Below are 14,690 nucleotides of genomic sequence, written 5' to 3'. Positions count from 1 at the left end.
ACAATTAAAGGTAATGAACCGACTACTATGACTATAGGGATTACGGCAATGGGCCAATTTGACAAAATGTTGAACTATCCCTTTAAGGACAGTTATTGCAGATGGGATGAAGGATTTTTTGTAAATGTGAGACAACATCTGCGTATGTTGTAAAATACTGAATCACTTCTCTGTAAATAACAAAGATGTACTGATCCACAACACATGTGATGTTATGATACTGATTCTGACATTTCTATATATTTATTGTTCTCACAACTGTAGTTGTTGTTTCAAAGGTGAAGCAGGAAGAGTAAAATAATAAATAAAAACACATTAAATTAGTAATGTTTAATGTAGTAATATGATGATACTGAATCAGATCAGTCAGGTTTGTTCGTTGTGGTCGTTGTGGTCGTTGTGGTCGTTGTGGTCGTTACCTGTTGAGTTCTCCCGTCAGAGCAGCGAGTAACGAGCTCTTCCCACAGCCGGCCTTCCCAACCACCACCACGAGGGAGCCCTGAACACACACCCCACACACACACACACACACACACGAAATGAAATATGATGTTTGTTTTATCACCGTGCATATAATCAATCAATGAATAAAGGACCTAAAACAGACAGAGGAAGTGAATCCAGATGTTTGTACCTTCCTGATGTGCAGGTCGAGGCCGTGCAGCTTCAGACTTCCTGCAGCTGCTCCGGTCTCCGTCTCCTCTGGTCTCTGCCAGGAGAACGAGCCCTGACTCAGCAGCACCGAGGTCTGGCCGTCCTCAGGACACACTGCAGGGACAGTTCATCAGCTTATTGAGACATTGAGATTGTTGTTGCTATAGCCACCACTGATGTTAGCTTTTGATGGAGATAAAGAAATTACCATTGCATCCTTCTAGTTAAAAGGCTTTCATGATAGAATATCACTGTAGCAGGAACTGTTTATAGGGAGATTCTTGTCAAATATCACTAACTTTCTGTGAGTAGTGAATGTAAAATCCACTTTATTCTTTTGTAGCAGTTAGGTGTGTTCCCGCTGAGATTTTTCCAGAACGATAAACAAACATGGCGATTGATTGCATCCTGACAAGTCATTATGTTCCCAATGTCAACATTAGCACATGGTGCCGGTAGAGAAAACCACACACACCCTCTTATCTTAAGCCTGTGCATATTCTCATTTGTCCAGGTTATAGTATTTCAAAGGAGGTTAAATCGAGTCCCAGCCTGGTCAGATGCTACATGAACTGATGAAGCCTCTTGGATGAGAGGTGAAACGTCTTCCTAGACAAATAACTAAGTCCATTTGCTTTCCATTTAACCTCCTTTGAAAAAACCCTCTTATCTTATTTGTATTTCACGGTGCAGACGCAGAAACAGTTTGTTCAAACAACAACACTTCGCACACCGCGGCCTAAATCATCACCGATCATCCTATTTGCTCTGACACGACTCCCGGTCGACGTTTAATCCACTTATAACGTTTAGAGTTTGAATCCAGAAGGAAATCTTTCTGTCATCTTTCTGTCTGTCTCTGTTTTTTGGTGTGTAGCAGTGTTACAGCGCCACACACAGGCCTGGTGGATGAACTACAGCGTTGAGAGTCGTTTTCAGTTGATTTTGTGTTTACGCAGATAATTGTTGAAACGATGAATGTGAACAAACCCTTAGACTGATGAGATTTGGCATCGCAGATTGATTTGCGGTAAGGATGCACATTTTGAATCCCCCCCCCCCCCCCCCCAACTGTTAAAGGTACATTGTGTAGGAATTACTCCCATCTAGTGTTGTGGTTGTATATCTCAAGCAACTCAATCGTATTCTTGATGTTGCATTCACCTGAAATTGGGCAGACAGCAGACGGACGACAGCCGCTGCAGGTTAACGGCATAAACAAGCCTCTATGTAAACAAGTGGTCCGTCAGCACGAGGCAAAACAATACACCTGACAATATGTTGTCATGGCGATGAAGGCACGTGGAAGTCTGCACGTGTCGACACTACCCGGTGAGTTGATGACAAAAAAAATGTACCTATAGTATTAATCGGCCAAAGTTCTTGTTATCGGTTAACGGTTAAACAGTTAATCATGTGCATCCCTAATCTGTGGTTTGATATGTGGTCAGACCACCTGTGAAATGGGTGAAAAACAGTATAAACACACACACAGCAGCAGTGGCGTTGTGTTACCCACCGAGGGCGTAGTACGCCTGCAGGTCCTGGTTGGTGAGAGTGAAGAAGCGCTGGATCCTCTCCAGCGACACCTTGGCCTCCAGGACGCCGTTCAGCACCCAGGGGAACGCGTTGAGAGGAACGATCAGCATCCCCACTAGAGCCAGCGTGGTGAACACCTGCAGGACGACGACACACACGTCACACACACACACACCGTCACACACACACACACTAGCCCAAAGTTAACACTGAACTTGGTAAGCACTGCTTTAAGTATGCTGCACCTGCTGCTTGGAATGCACTGCAGAAAACTCTAAAGCTAAAGGAGCTGATCAACCTTGGATCTTTGAAAACTCGTGTGAGAGAAATTGGAGCAGCTTCATACCGCACTTGTTCTTGTTTTAATGTGAATCCGAACTTTTAGTCCTGTTGCTTTTATCTTGTATTGTATTTTATCTGTGTGTTGTGTGATTTCTGTGTCATGTATGTGTAGTAACTTTTCTGCTGCTGTCTTGGCCAGGCTTCCCTTGAAAAAGAGGCCATTGTGTCTCAATGGGACCGACCTGGTTAAATAAAGGCAAAATAAAAAATAAAAATAAAAATGTTTCCATCCAAAGTGATTTGAATTACTGGGAAATGCGCATTAAAATAAATTTGAATTTGCGATTTAGCGTATATGTTTATTACTAGGGCTGGGACGATATGCTTTTCTCCCGATTCGATTCTCCTACGATTTTTTGGATGGCGATTCGATTTAAATTGTGATTCTACAATATTGCCGATTCTCTCGATTTTTAGTTTTAGCATTTTTAACATTTATCTGCACACAAATACTGTAGGAGCCTATAAATTAACATACTCCATTATAAAGTGAACTTAAACCCTTTTCAAAACCTGGACTCTCTGGATGTAAAAAAGGCGAACAAATGCACATTGCACAATATTTTAAAAAATTCAAAAAGAAAAAAAAAATTCAAAAAAGAAATTGATTTTTGAAAAAAAAAAAAAAAAAAAAACGATTTAAAAATCGTCCAAAAAGTTTTTGATTATTTATTCTTTTCTCTCATCCCCAGAAGTTCGATTTAACGGTGTGCAGTCTATGGCTCTAACTTATCTATGAAATAATATCTCACGTGCACTGCAAAAAATCTTTCCAAAAATATTTGTCTTATTTCTTGTGAAAATGTCTCATTTCTAGTCAAAACTAAACTCTTACCACTTAAAATAAGACTCATCACCTAAAAATTTACTTGTTTTTAGATCATTTTCACTTGTTTCAAACACATTTTCACTTGAAATAAGTAGAAAAATCTGCCAGTGAAAGGAAGGGTTTTGTGCTTGTAATAAGAAAGAGAAACTTGCTCCACTATCAGCCTCTATCGGCGAGCACCGACCTTGGCGGCGGTGAGCTGGTTTCCTAGCAACACGTAGGTGAGGAAGGTGAGGATGGAGATGACGACGGGCAGCGCGGCCCAGGTGTAAACACACAGAGCGTCCAGGTACTTGATGTTCTTCAGGTGAGAAAGCTCCTGGCCACGACACTCTGACACTCGCAGGGAGAAGTGCTGCTCCCAGCCGTAGAACTTGATCACCCTGATGCCAAACAGGATTTCTGTCATCAGCTGAGAGAGAGAGAGGGAGAGATCAGAACCATTGTTGCTATGACACAATAATATTGTTGTTGTTTTTTAGTTCGTTATTTTATGTCTCATTATTATTATCATCATCATCATTTAATATTAACTATGTGTATATATATTTTTCATTATATATAACAACTTGCAACTGCCTAATGACACCAATCCAACACCAAGAGAGAGAGACAGCACTTCTTTAGCACACACACACACAAACCGGGAAGAGGAGCTTCGAGAAGCTTCCGTTACAAAACAAGCTTGAAATATAGACTTATTTAATTTTTTTCGGGACAATTTCTCATGTTGGGGCTTCAATACAAGAGGGACATTACATACGAGCAGCATGGAGGTATCTGGATGTTTTTTGGTAGGGCTGGGCAAAAATATCGATATGGCAATATATCGCGATACGTTATACCGCGATACGATATCGATATTCAATATTTAAATATCGATTTTTTTTTTTTTTTTCAATTTTTTTTTCAAATAATAAATCATGTTTCAGACCTAAATCCAATTGAAATATGTTGTTGTAACTTGCACTTGTATAAAATGGGGGCGGCGCTGTCTTATAATGTTACAGAAAATGATTTTTAAATACCATGAATGGAAAATTACATAAAACAAGTTGCTACTGACTTTTCAGTATCATAAAGCACTGTCTTGGTTTACATAAGACATGTTATTAATGTTCATGCACTTTAATGTCTCCAGCTGTACAGTGTTTATTCATTTGTACATTGTACAAAGTTTTGGAATAAATGCATGAGACTTTTTCCTTTTTATGTTTTTTTTTTCATTCACATATATCGTGATATATCATTGATGAAATTTCTTGCAATATATCGAATATCGCAGATATCGTGTATCGTGATATTATCATTATCGTGGGCCAAATATCGCCACAGTATCGAATCGTGAGTTACCCATATCGTCCCACCCCTATTTTTTGGTGTGTCGTTTTGTTACGAAGACAGTTGGTATCCATTTGCAACCGTCATATGGACATGCACTGCTACGCCGAGACCCCCTGTAACTCAGAGAAGCCACGGAGGACTCTGAAACTTCTCCCAGCCCTTAGTCCACATGAGGGGGAGGAGATAATGAGTGACATTTGAATTTTGGGTGAACTATTCTTTCAATGTTTTCCAGTTTTAAAATATCAGATCAGAATAAACACAAGTATCCATTAAACTGGGCTGTTTAAGGCTGAAAATATCAATATTTAATCATTAAAAATTCTAATAATTATCTCCAAGAGGTTTGTATAAGAAATAAAGATGTGTGAAATATGTTCAGTGTCGTCTACAAAGAAAAATTCAGCACACAATTTGATTTCAAACAGTTAATTTTGTTCCAAATTAAGTAATTAATCAATAAAAAATCTATATATTATTATGAAGAGTTCATTTGCAAAAGCAGATAAGTGCCATTTTGAAAAAAAATGAGCTGATGCTTTTGAATTATTCTTTACATAGTGTTGTTTTCAATAAAGCTTTTTTTTTTTTAGTTACATCTGTTTTTGTACATCTCATCTCCTTGGTCAAAGCCACTCAACTTTGGTTTGACTGATATCACCTGGTGTAAATAATAATCAAAATTTTTCAAATATTAAAAAAAAAAAAAACTGAGTTATCTGCTTTTGCAAATGAACTCTATATTGTATCTATATATTATTGCAGAACTGGTCTTTAAATGATCCTCAGCGTCTCACCTTGACGCGGCTGTCCTTGTGCCTCAGCATGTCCTTGTTGTTGCTGAGGATCCGGGAGGCGAGCAGCTTGTTGAGGGGCAGCAGCAGCAGCGCCACGGCCAGGCCGCCCAGGAAGGCCGCGCCCACCTGCAGGTAGAGCAGGCCCAGCGTGGCGGCGAAGCGGACCGGGAGGCTCCACAGCTCGTGGAAGCTGTTGAAGAAGTTCCCCACGCGGTCCGAGTCGGTGCTCATCAGGTTCACCACCTCGCCCAGCGCCGCGCCCGCCAGGCCGCTGCCGCTCACACGCAGCGCTTTGCCGTAGACGGCCGACACCAGGGCCGCGCGCACCGACAGCGTCACCTTGGAAACCTGGAAGCAGGGGGATGTCAGGATTACTCGCAATTAAAAATTAAAAGCCACAATTATTTAATTGTAAAGGTTCCTACACTATAAAAACTCAAATATCTTACCAAGAATATTTCTTATTTCTCATTTCTAGTCAACAATCACATACGTCATCAGTAGTCTCCACTGGCTTTTACGTAAGCTGATGCGGCGAGCTTTTGCCAGAAATCAAATATCTGTGTACCATATAACTTAATAAAATAAGATAAAACTTAATGCAGACTGATCGGTTCATTGTAAAACATTTATTTACTGATGTAAATGTGGTGATTTCTTTACGTACAGAGCCTCCAGGCAGCGCTGCCTGCTCCTCTGTCTGATACACACATGAAGCTTCACTTTTCATTCAAATAAACTAATGCTACTGCCACAATTGTTAGATTTCATCAATGAGACCAACATTTAAATGCTAAAAAGAATTTAACCAGCCGGTGGTAAACCTCTAAAAACCTGCGGATAAGTTAATTAGCGATGGCCTTCTCTCCCGGGATGACGACGGAGGTTGGCCGGCGGAGCAGCTCTGCAGACCGGCTGCTGCCTCTGTGAGGAGCCGCTTCCTCCTGGAGCTTCACTTCTCCGAAAAAACGTCGGAGCAAACTTCTAACCAGCCGTCATTTGGATAAACTAACCGCACATTTGGGACCTAAACAGTTACTTTCTTGCATGATAAAATTTTAAAACTTAACAAAGTGACGTAACAACAGCGCTACAGCAAGAAATAAAACAGCTTTTCGTTTTACAGCTATAGACCAGAGCGGCATTTGAGAATGACTGAGGCATTCTGGGTAATCTAGGGGCAGCTCCCGGCATCCCTCCATTGAAAAGTTCAGCCTAACTGGCTTGACAAACTAAAAAGTTGTGTATTAACAGGCTGTTTACAGACAACACTGAGCCAAAACCTCCCGGTGATTCCACCAAATACGTGTAGATGTCTGGGTCAGACATTTCTGGCCACTGTGTGGAGTCATTGATCACTGTGGGAGGCTAAAGGGGCATACCGCTAGATTCATTCATTGTAGTTTTTCGAGATAGCGTGAACGGTGGGTTTCAAAGAGGGTGTCAAAATAATTATGAGACATAGTGCTACAAAAGAAACACAAAATAAAACATTCAGATTGGTTGTTAGTTAGTCTACGCTCCATCAAAACACAAAAAGCTACTGAGTGCAATTTAAAAATGCTGGGCGCTGCCCCTAAATTACCCAGGATGCATCAGTCATTTTCATTTCCATAAAGATGCCGCTCTGGTCTATCGCTGCCGGCTGCCGCAAGATGCATTCTGGGAAACTTTTCATACCCCTCCGTTTGGAGTGTGCCTCTGAAAAATCTCCGTTTGAAGGGGTATGTAGCCCCACCACTTCCCCCTCTGTCCTAACGGGAACTGGGACACCTCGTCTCTAATCGCGGCGTCCATACCTGGAAGTTGAAGACGTTCTGCAGGACGGAGGAGAGGAACGTGGCGGCGAACAGCCCGGCAGCGCACCAGGCGCCGGTGGCGACGGCGGCGCCCTCGTCCTCCATGAAGGTCACCAAGGCGCCGAGCAGCAGCGGCCCGGCGAAGCTCAGCGCGACCACCGCGGCCTTCAGCGCCCCCAGCAGGAAGTAGCGCCGCCCGAAGGCCGCGAGCAGCGCCCGCCGCAGCGCCACGTCGCCGTCCAGCTGCAGCGGCTCCTCCGCGTAGCGCTGGCTCCAGCTGCCGTTCACCAGGTTGCCGCCAGCGACCGGCCGCGGCCACGCGTCCGGTCCCGCCGCCGCCGCTGATTCCCCCCGGCGACACGACTCCCAGCACTGGTGGAAGTGCCGACACACCTGGGGAGGGGACGATGTCATGTGACGGTTATTGTGGCCAAAATAAGTAAGGGTTCATGTTAGGGGGGGGAGAAAAAATCGATTCACATAAATATCGCAATATCTTTTTTGACGATTTTTTTTTTCAAAAATCGATTTTAAAAAAAAGAAAAAAAAATATTTTTTTTTTTCTTTGAATTTTTTTAAATATTGTGCAATGTGCATTTGTTCGCCTTTTTTACATACAGAGAGTACAGGTTTTGAAAAGGGTTTAAGTTCACTTTATAATGGAGTATGTTAATTTATAGGCTCCTACATTATTTGTGTGCAGATAAATGTTAAAAATGCTAAAGACTAAAAATCATAGAGAATCTGCAATATCCTAGAATCACAAATTTTAATCGAATCGCCATCCAAAAAATCGTAGAAGAATCGAATCAGGAGAAAAACATATCGTCCCAGCCCTAGTTCATGTATAGTTGGGAATCGGTACCGGTACTCAACGGTACCTGTTTTCTGAACTTTTTGTGCGTATATTTGTTAATTAAAGTAATTTTGTCTATAAAAAAATATGAAAAATTCAGAATTTTTCATATTTATTTCTCAACAACATCGCAACTCCTCAGCTTTTAAGAGTATTTTATGTCATTCAATGAATTTTTTTTTTCATGAGACTATCTTGTCTGAAAATATGTACGTTGCCTTGTTACTGTGGCAGAAGGAGAAACATGGAAAGATCAAAAGGAAAAAAAAGGAAAAAAAGAAAAAAAAAGAAACTGAGGAGCAGATGTGAAGGTGCGTTCAGGTACCGAAGCGTGGTACCGTTTGACTTCACGTGAATCGGTACTCGGTACTTTGGTGGGAATTCGGTCGCTACCAAAAAAAGTACCAAATTCGGTACCCATCCCTAACCGTGATTAATTGTGAAAACGTAAAGTAATGGTGACATCGTCCCTACGCACCACGCTAGTCCGTAGTTTCCGTGGGAGGTGGTAGATGTCGGCCGGCCGCTCCAGTCGTCCTCGTCGTCCTCGTCTGAGCAGCGGCGTCAACCACAGGTAGAAGAGTCTGGACACGCAGCTGCTCGAGTCCTCGGCCACCATCTCCCCGGTGTCCGCCTCGCCTGCAGCGGCGCTCTGCGGGAGCAGCGGCGGTCCGTCCCCTAGGGGGGGAGAAAAAATAGATTCACATAAATATCGCAATATCCTTTTGACGATTTTTTTTTTAATGAATTTTTTTTTTTTTTTTTGTTGAATTTTTTGAAATTGTGCATTTCGTGAGCTTAGAATTATACGGTTCTATCTCCGTTTTGGGTAGTTCCGAGATATTAAGCATCAAAGTTCCAACTCGGCTAGTGTTTTGGTTGATAGAACCTTTTTATTTTATGAATAAATAACTAATTAAAAAATGTTGAAAATTTAAAAATAACACCACACAGGCATTAACAGACCACTAATGGATGATATTAGGCAAAAAACTCAATTTTGAAAAAAATGCAATGGAGCAAGTTTTTCTTCCTTATTACAAGCACAAAAACCTTTTCTACTTATTTCAAGTGAAAATGTCTTTGAAACAAGTGAAAATGATCTAAAAACAAGTTAATTTTTTTAGGTGAAGAGTCTTATTTTAAGTGGAAAGAGATTAGTTTTGACTAGAAATGAGACACTTGGACAAGAAATAAGACAGATATTCTTGGAAAGATTTTGAGTTTTTGCAGTGTAGTAGAGCTGCAACTAATGATTATTTTCATTATCGATTCATCTGTCAATTATTTAGTTGTTTGGTCAATAAAATGTTAAAAAAAAACTGTCGAAAAAGATAGAACCTTATAATTCTAAGCTCACGATTTGTTAGCTTTTTTACATACAGAGAGTCCAGGTTTTGAAAAGGGTTTAAGTTCACTTTATAATGGAGTATGTTAATTTATAGGCTCCTACAGTGTTTGTGTGCAGATAAATGTTAAAAATGCAGATCGAAGAGAATCGGCAATATCGTAGAATCGCAATTTAAAGGGGACATCTTATGCAAAACTCACTTTTTCATAGCTTTAGTATGTGTATTTGTGTATCCAGAGCCTCCTCACCCCTTAAACGTCAGTTTTGACAACTACGTCAATATTTTGTAAACTGCCATAGTCTGAAAATGTGTCTCTTAACAAGCCGTTTTAATTTCACCTGGCTTATTACATCACAAGCTGGGTGATGTGAACATTCAAGCCCTCGCTCCCATGGTTACCATGGTTACCTCAGCTACCAGAGCGAAGCCTCTAAACCGACCGTTTAGAGCAGGGCTGTGAAACTGCTGTGTAGAGAACCAGCTGTTTTTCTGACCAAAGCATGTTACCAACATTACTCTTAGACATCAAGGTACCATGTCAAGAAGCAGAAATGAGCAGAATATGTCCCTTTAAATCGAATCACCATCCAACAGTATCTGTATGTACTTTCTAGAGCTAAACTTCAGCTCTGTATATTACCTACTGCTGTAACATGTTATGTCAAAATGTAAAAAAGCAAAAGAAAAGAAAATATTATGATAAAGATTTTATTCTGTGGGTAATGGGGGCGGGACTAGATCAGCTTTAGCTTCTCCCGCTTTCCCTTTCGGCCATGTGTATTGTATTACTTGAACTAAGATGAAGTGTAATGATGATGATTTAAATTGACATGCCCGAAATAAACAAATTGATTGATTGATTGATAAAAAAAAAATCGTAGAAGAATTGAATCGTCCCAGCCCTACCGTCGTCAGCGTTGATGTACAAGCCGTAGCCGTCGTCGTCGGTGACGCAGGGGAACAGGAAGGCCAGGAGGTAGAGCAGCAGCGCCGACGCTCGGACGGCGGCGAGGACGAGCCGGGTCAGCTTCAGCGGCTCCGTCGTGGTCAGATACCCGTCGTCGTGGCAGAAGGTCACCAGGGTGAGGACGAGGTTCGGCCCCGACAGGACGACGGGGACGAGCAGCGCCGCGGGGCCTCTGTTTCTCCTGTAGGCGGCGCTCCGCTGCAGCGCGGCCACGGCACCGAGGTGGACCAGCCAGGCCACCGCACCGCAGCCGTCGGCCAGGACCAACAGGTACACGTCCGGCTGCCGCAGCACCACCACCAGCGCCAAGTCCACCAAGAAGAGCAGCGCCGAGAGCAGCGCCGAGGCCGAGCGCAGCGTCCAACCACAGGGAGGAGGAGACTGGAGGAGGACCGAGCTGAGGAACAGAAACCACAGCGTCAATGACAACATCAACGACAAAAGTTTGTTTTTAGACACTTTTTACTTCTTTCAAGCAGATTTTCACTTCAAATAAGTAGAAAAATCTGAGAGTGGAGCAAGTTTTTCTTCCTTATTACAAGCACAAAAACCTTTTTCTACTTATTTCAAGTGAAAATTTCTTTGAAACAAGTGAAAATTATCTAAAAACAAGTAAAATTTTTTAGTTGATCTTGGAAAACAATGGCAGAATGGCATGATAGAGAATGATACAAGGCTGAAATCAAGGCCACAAGCAGTCAGCAGAGACAAGGTCACGGGAGGGGAAACTAAAGTACCTAAAACCACAGGCTCACCAGCATTTAAGCCACACACGGATGATATGAAAATCAGTCACTTCTATTCTCCTGTCGAAACTCTGAACTGTTTTCCTTTTTCATATACTTTGTATTCTGTAAAGTGACTCGGGGTGTTTGCTTTTATTTTACTTTTGTCTAAGAGTGAATAAAAGACAACTCTACGTCGGATCCATCCTTTTCCAGCGTTTTATTGGAGTCTTTAAAGTTATTATATTAAAGGGGACATAAATTATGCTCATTTCTGCTTCTTGACATGGCACCTTGATGTCTAAGAGTAATGTTAGTAACATGCTTTGGTCAGAAAAACAGCTGGGTTCTCTACACACCAGTTTCACAGCCCTGCTCTAAACGGTCGGTTTAAGGGGTGAGGAGGCACTCCGGATACGCAAATACACATACTAAAGCTGTGAAAAAGTGAGTTTTGCATAATATGTCCCCTTTAAAGTGATGCTGAATAGGTTCAAGGCCCAAAAAGACGAGCTTATTTTACACCAAGCCTCAGGTGAGAGCGACCGTACCGGGCCACGCTGAGGTAGCAGGCGCTGAAGACGGCCATCCCAGCGTGGGGCAGCGCTCCGAGGACCAGCTGGTTGAAACACGGGCTGACGAGTCCGTCCCGCCACAGAGGGAACGGCTCGTCCCGCTCCGTGTGACAGAGACCGGAGATCAGCTCCGCCGGTCCGAACGCAGCCATCGCTACGGCTACTCAACAGCTGCCGTCTGAGAAAACATCTGCAGAGAAACAACAAGATGCATTACCTTTTTTACAACACATAAAAGACAAAGCATACCTTCTCATGTGTACATATAATAGTTAATACGTTGTTAGATGCTATTACTAGTAATCAAATCAGCAATAATAACCTAATACAAGTATCCAGTGGGTAATAGTAAATAACTAAGAATATATTATAATAATAAAAGTAATAATAATGATAGAGGGAAAAAAAAAACAGGAACAGCTATTACACCAAATTTAAAGTAAACTAACTTATTATCGATCAGCAAATTGTTAAAAATAAATAAGTAATAACATTAAAGGTGTACAGAAATGGCCGTTTGTCCTGTTTGTCGCGCCGAGTTGTCACGAGCTGCAACACGAGTTTACCCGAGTGAGGAAAACGAATTTGATTGGTCGTTATCGAGCGGGCGGGATATTCAAAGCTTGGGGCGAGCCCGAGCTCCGTGTGTGTGTGCGTGTCTCAGACGTTTGAATGACGGATGACGGATCCAATATCAGTGGCTGGTGAATCGTGTACAGGCTGACGTATAATCCGTGCGCCTGCATTATCCAATGCGAAAAAAAAATACACACTTTCATCCCGGATTTACTCAAAAATAGAATTTTGCACAAAGTTTGGCCTACAACGTCTGAAAGATGAGTTATCACATTAATTTTATCACCCAAAGTGGGCTCAAATTCAATTTTCTTTTCTGTACACCTTTAAAAAAAAAAAGGAAAAAAAAATACAAATAAACTTAGATGCATTATCATCTGTGAAGGATGAGAGGGATTTCACAGAGAGATAAAAGAGACTTCAGTTCATGTCTAACCAGTAAAACCAGATCTCCCTGAGGTGCGTGTTTACCTCAAGAGACTGAAACTGGTGAGTTTAAAGGGATAGTTCACCCAAAATTGAAATTTCACTCATTATCTCCTCCCCCTCATGTGGACCAAGGGCTGGGAGAAGTTTCAGAGTCCTCCGTGGCTTCTCTGAGTTACAGGGGGTCTCGGCGTAGCAGTGCATGTCCATATAACGGTTGCAAATGGATACCAACTGTCTTCGTAACAAAAAGACACACCAAAAAACATCCAAATACCTCCATGCTGCTCGTATGTAATGTCCCTCTTGTATTGAAGCCCCGACATGAGAAATTGTCCCGAAAAAAATTAAATAAGTCTATATTTCAAGCTTGTTTTGTAGCGAGAAGCTTCCGCTACAAACAAGCTGGATGTTTTTTGGTGTGTCTTTTTGTTACGAAGACAGTTGGTATCCATTTGCAACCGTCATATGGACATGCACTGCTACGCCGAGACCCCCTGTAACTCAGAGAAGCCACGGAGGACTCTGACACTTCTCCCAGCCCTTAGTCCACATGAGGGGGAGGAGATAATAATGAGGGAAATTTCAATTTTGGGTGAACTATCCCTTTAAGTGCAGGTAAAAATGTAGGAAATTAAAAGAACAAAGCAACAGAAACAAATCCAGATAGATAGATAGATTTATTTTATTTATCCCAAACTGAGAAATTACAAAACGGCTAAAACAGTCGTATGCAACTAAAACGAAGCCAGTGGAAATTTAAAAGGATTGTGTAAAGAAGGAAGGAAAGAAGGAAGGATGGAGGAAGGGAACAAAAATCACCTGCTTCATTCCTCTGTTATAAAAACCTCAGGTGAGTCCATGGAGCCACAGCAGGAGGAGGAGGTCTGACTCTGTACAAACACAGAATGACTTCAAAACATGCAATACCATAGTCTTATTTAAAAAAGTACTTAAAAACAGGATGATTCATTTATATAAGTTAGAGTAATGAGTGCTATAATGCTGCTGCTATTTTTGTTCTGTTTTGTTCTGTATGTTTGATTGTCTTTTTCTTCTCTTTTTTTCCTCTTTTCTTTTTTTTGAGGAGGAAGGAAGTAGGGGAGGAAGAAGGGAAAGGAGAAGAGGAAGGAAGGGAAAGGAAAGGAAAGGAAGAAGAAAGGGAAATCAAATCAAGCAGCTTCTCTCTTTTCACATGTAAACAAACGAGGCTAGGCTAACTAACTAGCTCAGCTAACGAAAACATCAACGTTTCCCGCTCGTTTCAGCGGCTCAGACAAAATATCACGTAAATAATTCACTAACGACACAAACCGGTGCGAAATGAATCAATACAACTCAATATACATGTGAATAAACTGGATTAAATGATAGATAAACAACCTTAAAGCCACCATCACCACCGGCTTCTTCCAACTGGATGACAGCTGCAGCTCCTCCGGCCATTTCTGATGACGTAGCAGCCAGCGAGGTTTTCAAAATAAAAGCCGCTGCAGCGTTTCCTCCAAAATGATTTGATTTGCAAAAATAAATGAACAATAATTATCTAAAATACATGTCTGGACAAGACAAGATCCTGAGAAGAAACTTAATGTTCAGTTTGTGTTAAACTGTTTAACAGAGACGTTAGATCAACTTAGTGGACTTTTTGCAGCTTTTTGCATAAATAAAATCTGCTTCATGCATTAATTAGGCTATTATAAACACGATGCTGCAGCTTAATAAGGATTTAATTCCAGCTGTGTTGATGACTTTTTAATGTTACAGCTACAACAACAGTGTTTGTTTCCTCAAGCTCACATGGTTTTAACTAAGTAATCATAATTAAATCTATATTAAAATATAAAATAAATCAATGGAAGTGGGAACAAATCAATGCAAAAATAAAAACTGGAGTCACTCTACAACG

At 41.5% G+C, this 14,690-nt stretch overlaps 1 protein-coding gene across 1 annotated transcript in view; it reads right to left on the bottom strand.

The window, feature by feature from the left end:
* The window catches only part of abcc10 (ATP-binding cassette, sub-family C (CFTR/MRP), member 10), a 36,734-nt gene extending 22,518 nt beyond the window's left edge, over nt 1-14,216 (bottom strand). The window contains exons 1-11 of the mRNA XM_083969868.1: nt 14,165-14,216; nt 13,604-13,674; nt 11,756-11,969; nt 10,419-10,876; nt 8,639-8,838; nt 7,305-7,697; nt 5,506-5,853; nt 3,549-3,776; nt 2,174-2,330; nt 635-768; nt 420-499 (exon numbers count right to left, since the gene is read on the bottom strand). Coding sequence (XP_083825994.1) covers nt 420-499; nt 635-768; nt 2,174-2,330; nt 3,549-3,776; nt 5,506-5,853; nt 7,305-7,697; nt 8,639-8,838; nt 10,419-10,876; nt 11,756-11,931 — 2,174 coding nt within the window. The 5' untranslated portion in view covers nt 11,932-11,969; nt 13,604-13,674; nt 14,165-14,216. The remainder of the gene's footprint in view (nt 1-419; nt 500-634; nt 769-2,173; nt 2,331-3,548; nt 3,777-5,505; nt 5,854-7,304; nt 7,698-8,638; nt 8,839-10,418; nt 10,877-11,755; nt 11,970-13,603; nt 13,675-14,164) is intronic.
* Between the last annotated feature and the right edge of the window lie 474 nt (nt 14,217-14,690).

This window comes from Trachurus trachurus, assembly GCF_905171665.1.
Source record: "Trachurus trachurus genome assembly, chromosome: 1".
Lineage (NCBI taxonomy): Eukaryota > Metazoa > Chordata > Actinopteri > Carangiformes > Carangidae > Trachurus > Trachurus trachurus.
This window is presented reverse-complemented; position numbering and strand designations above follow the sequence as displayed.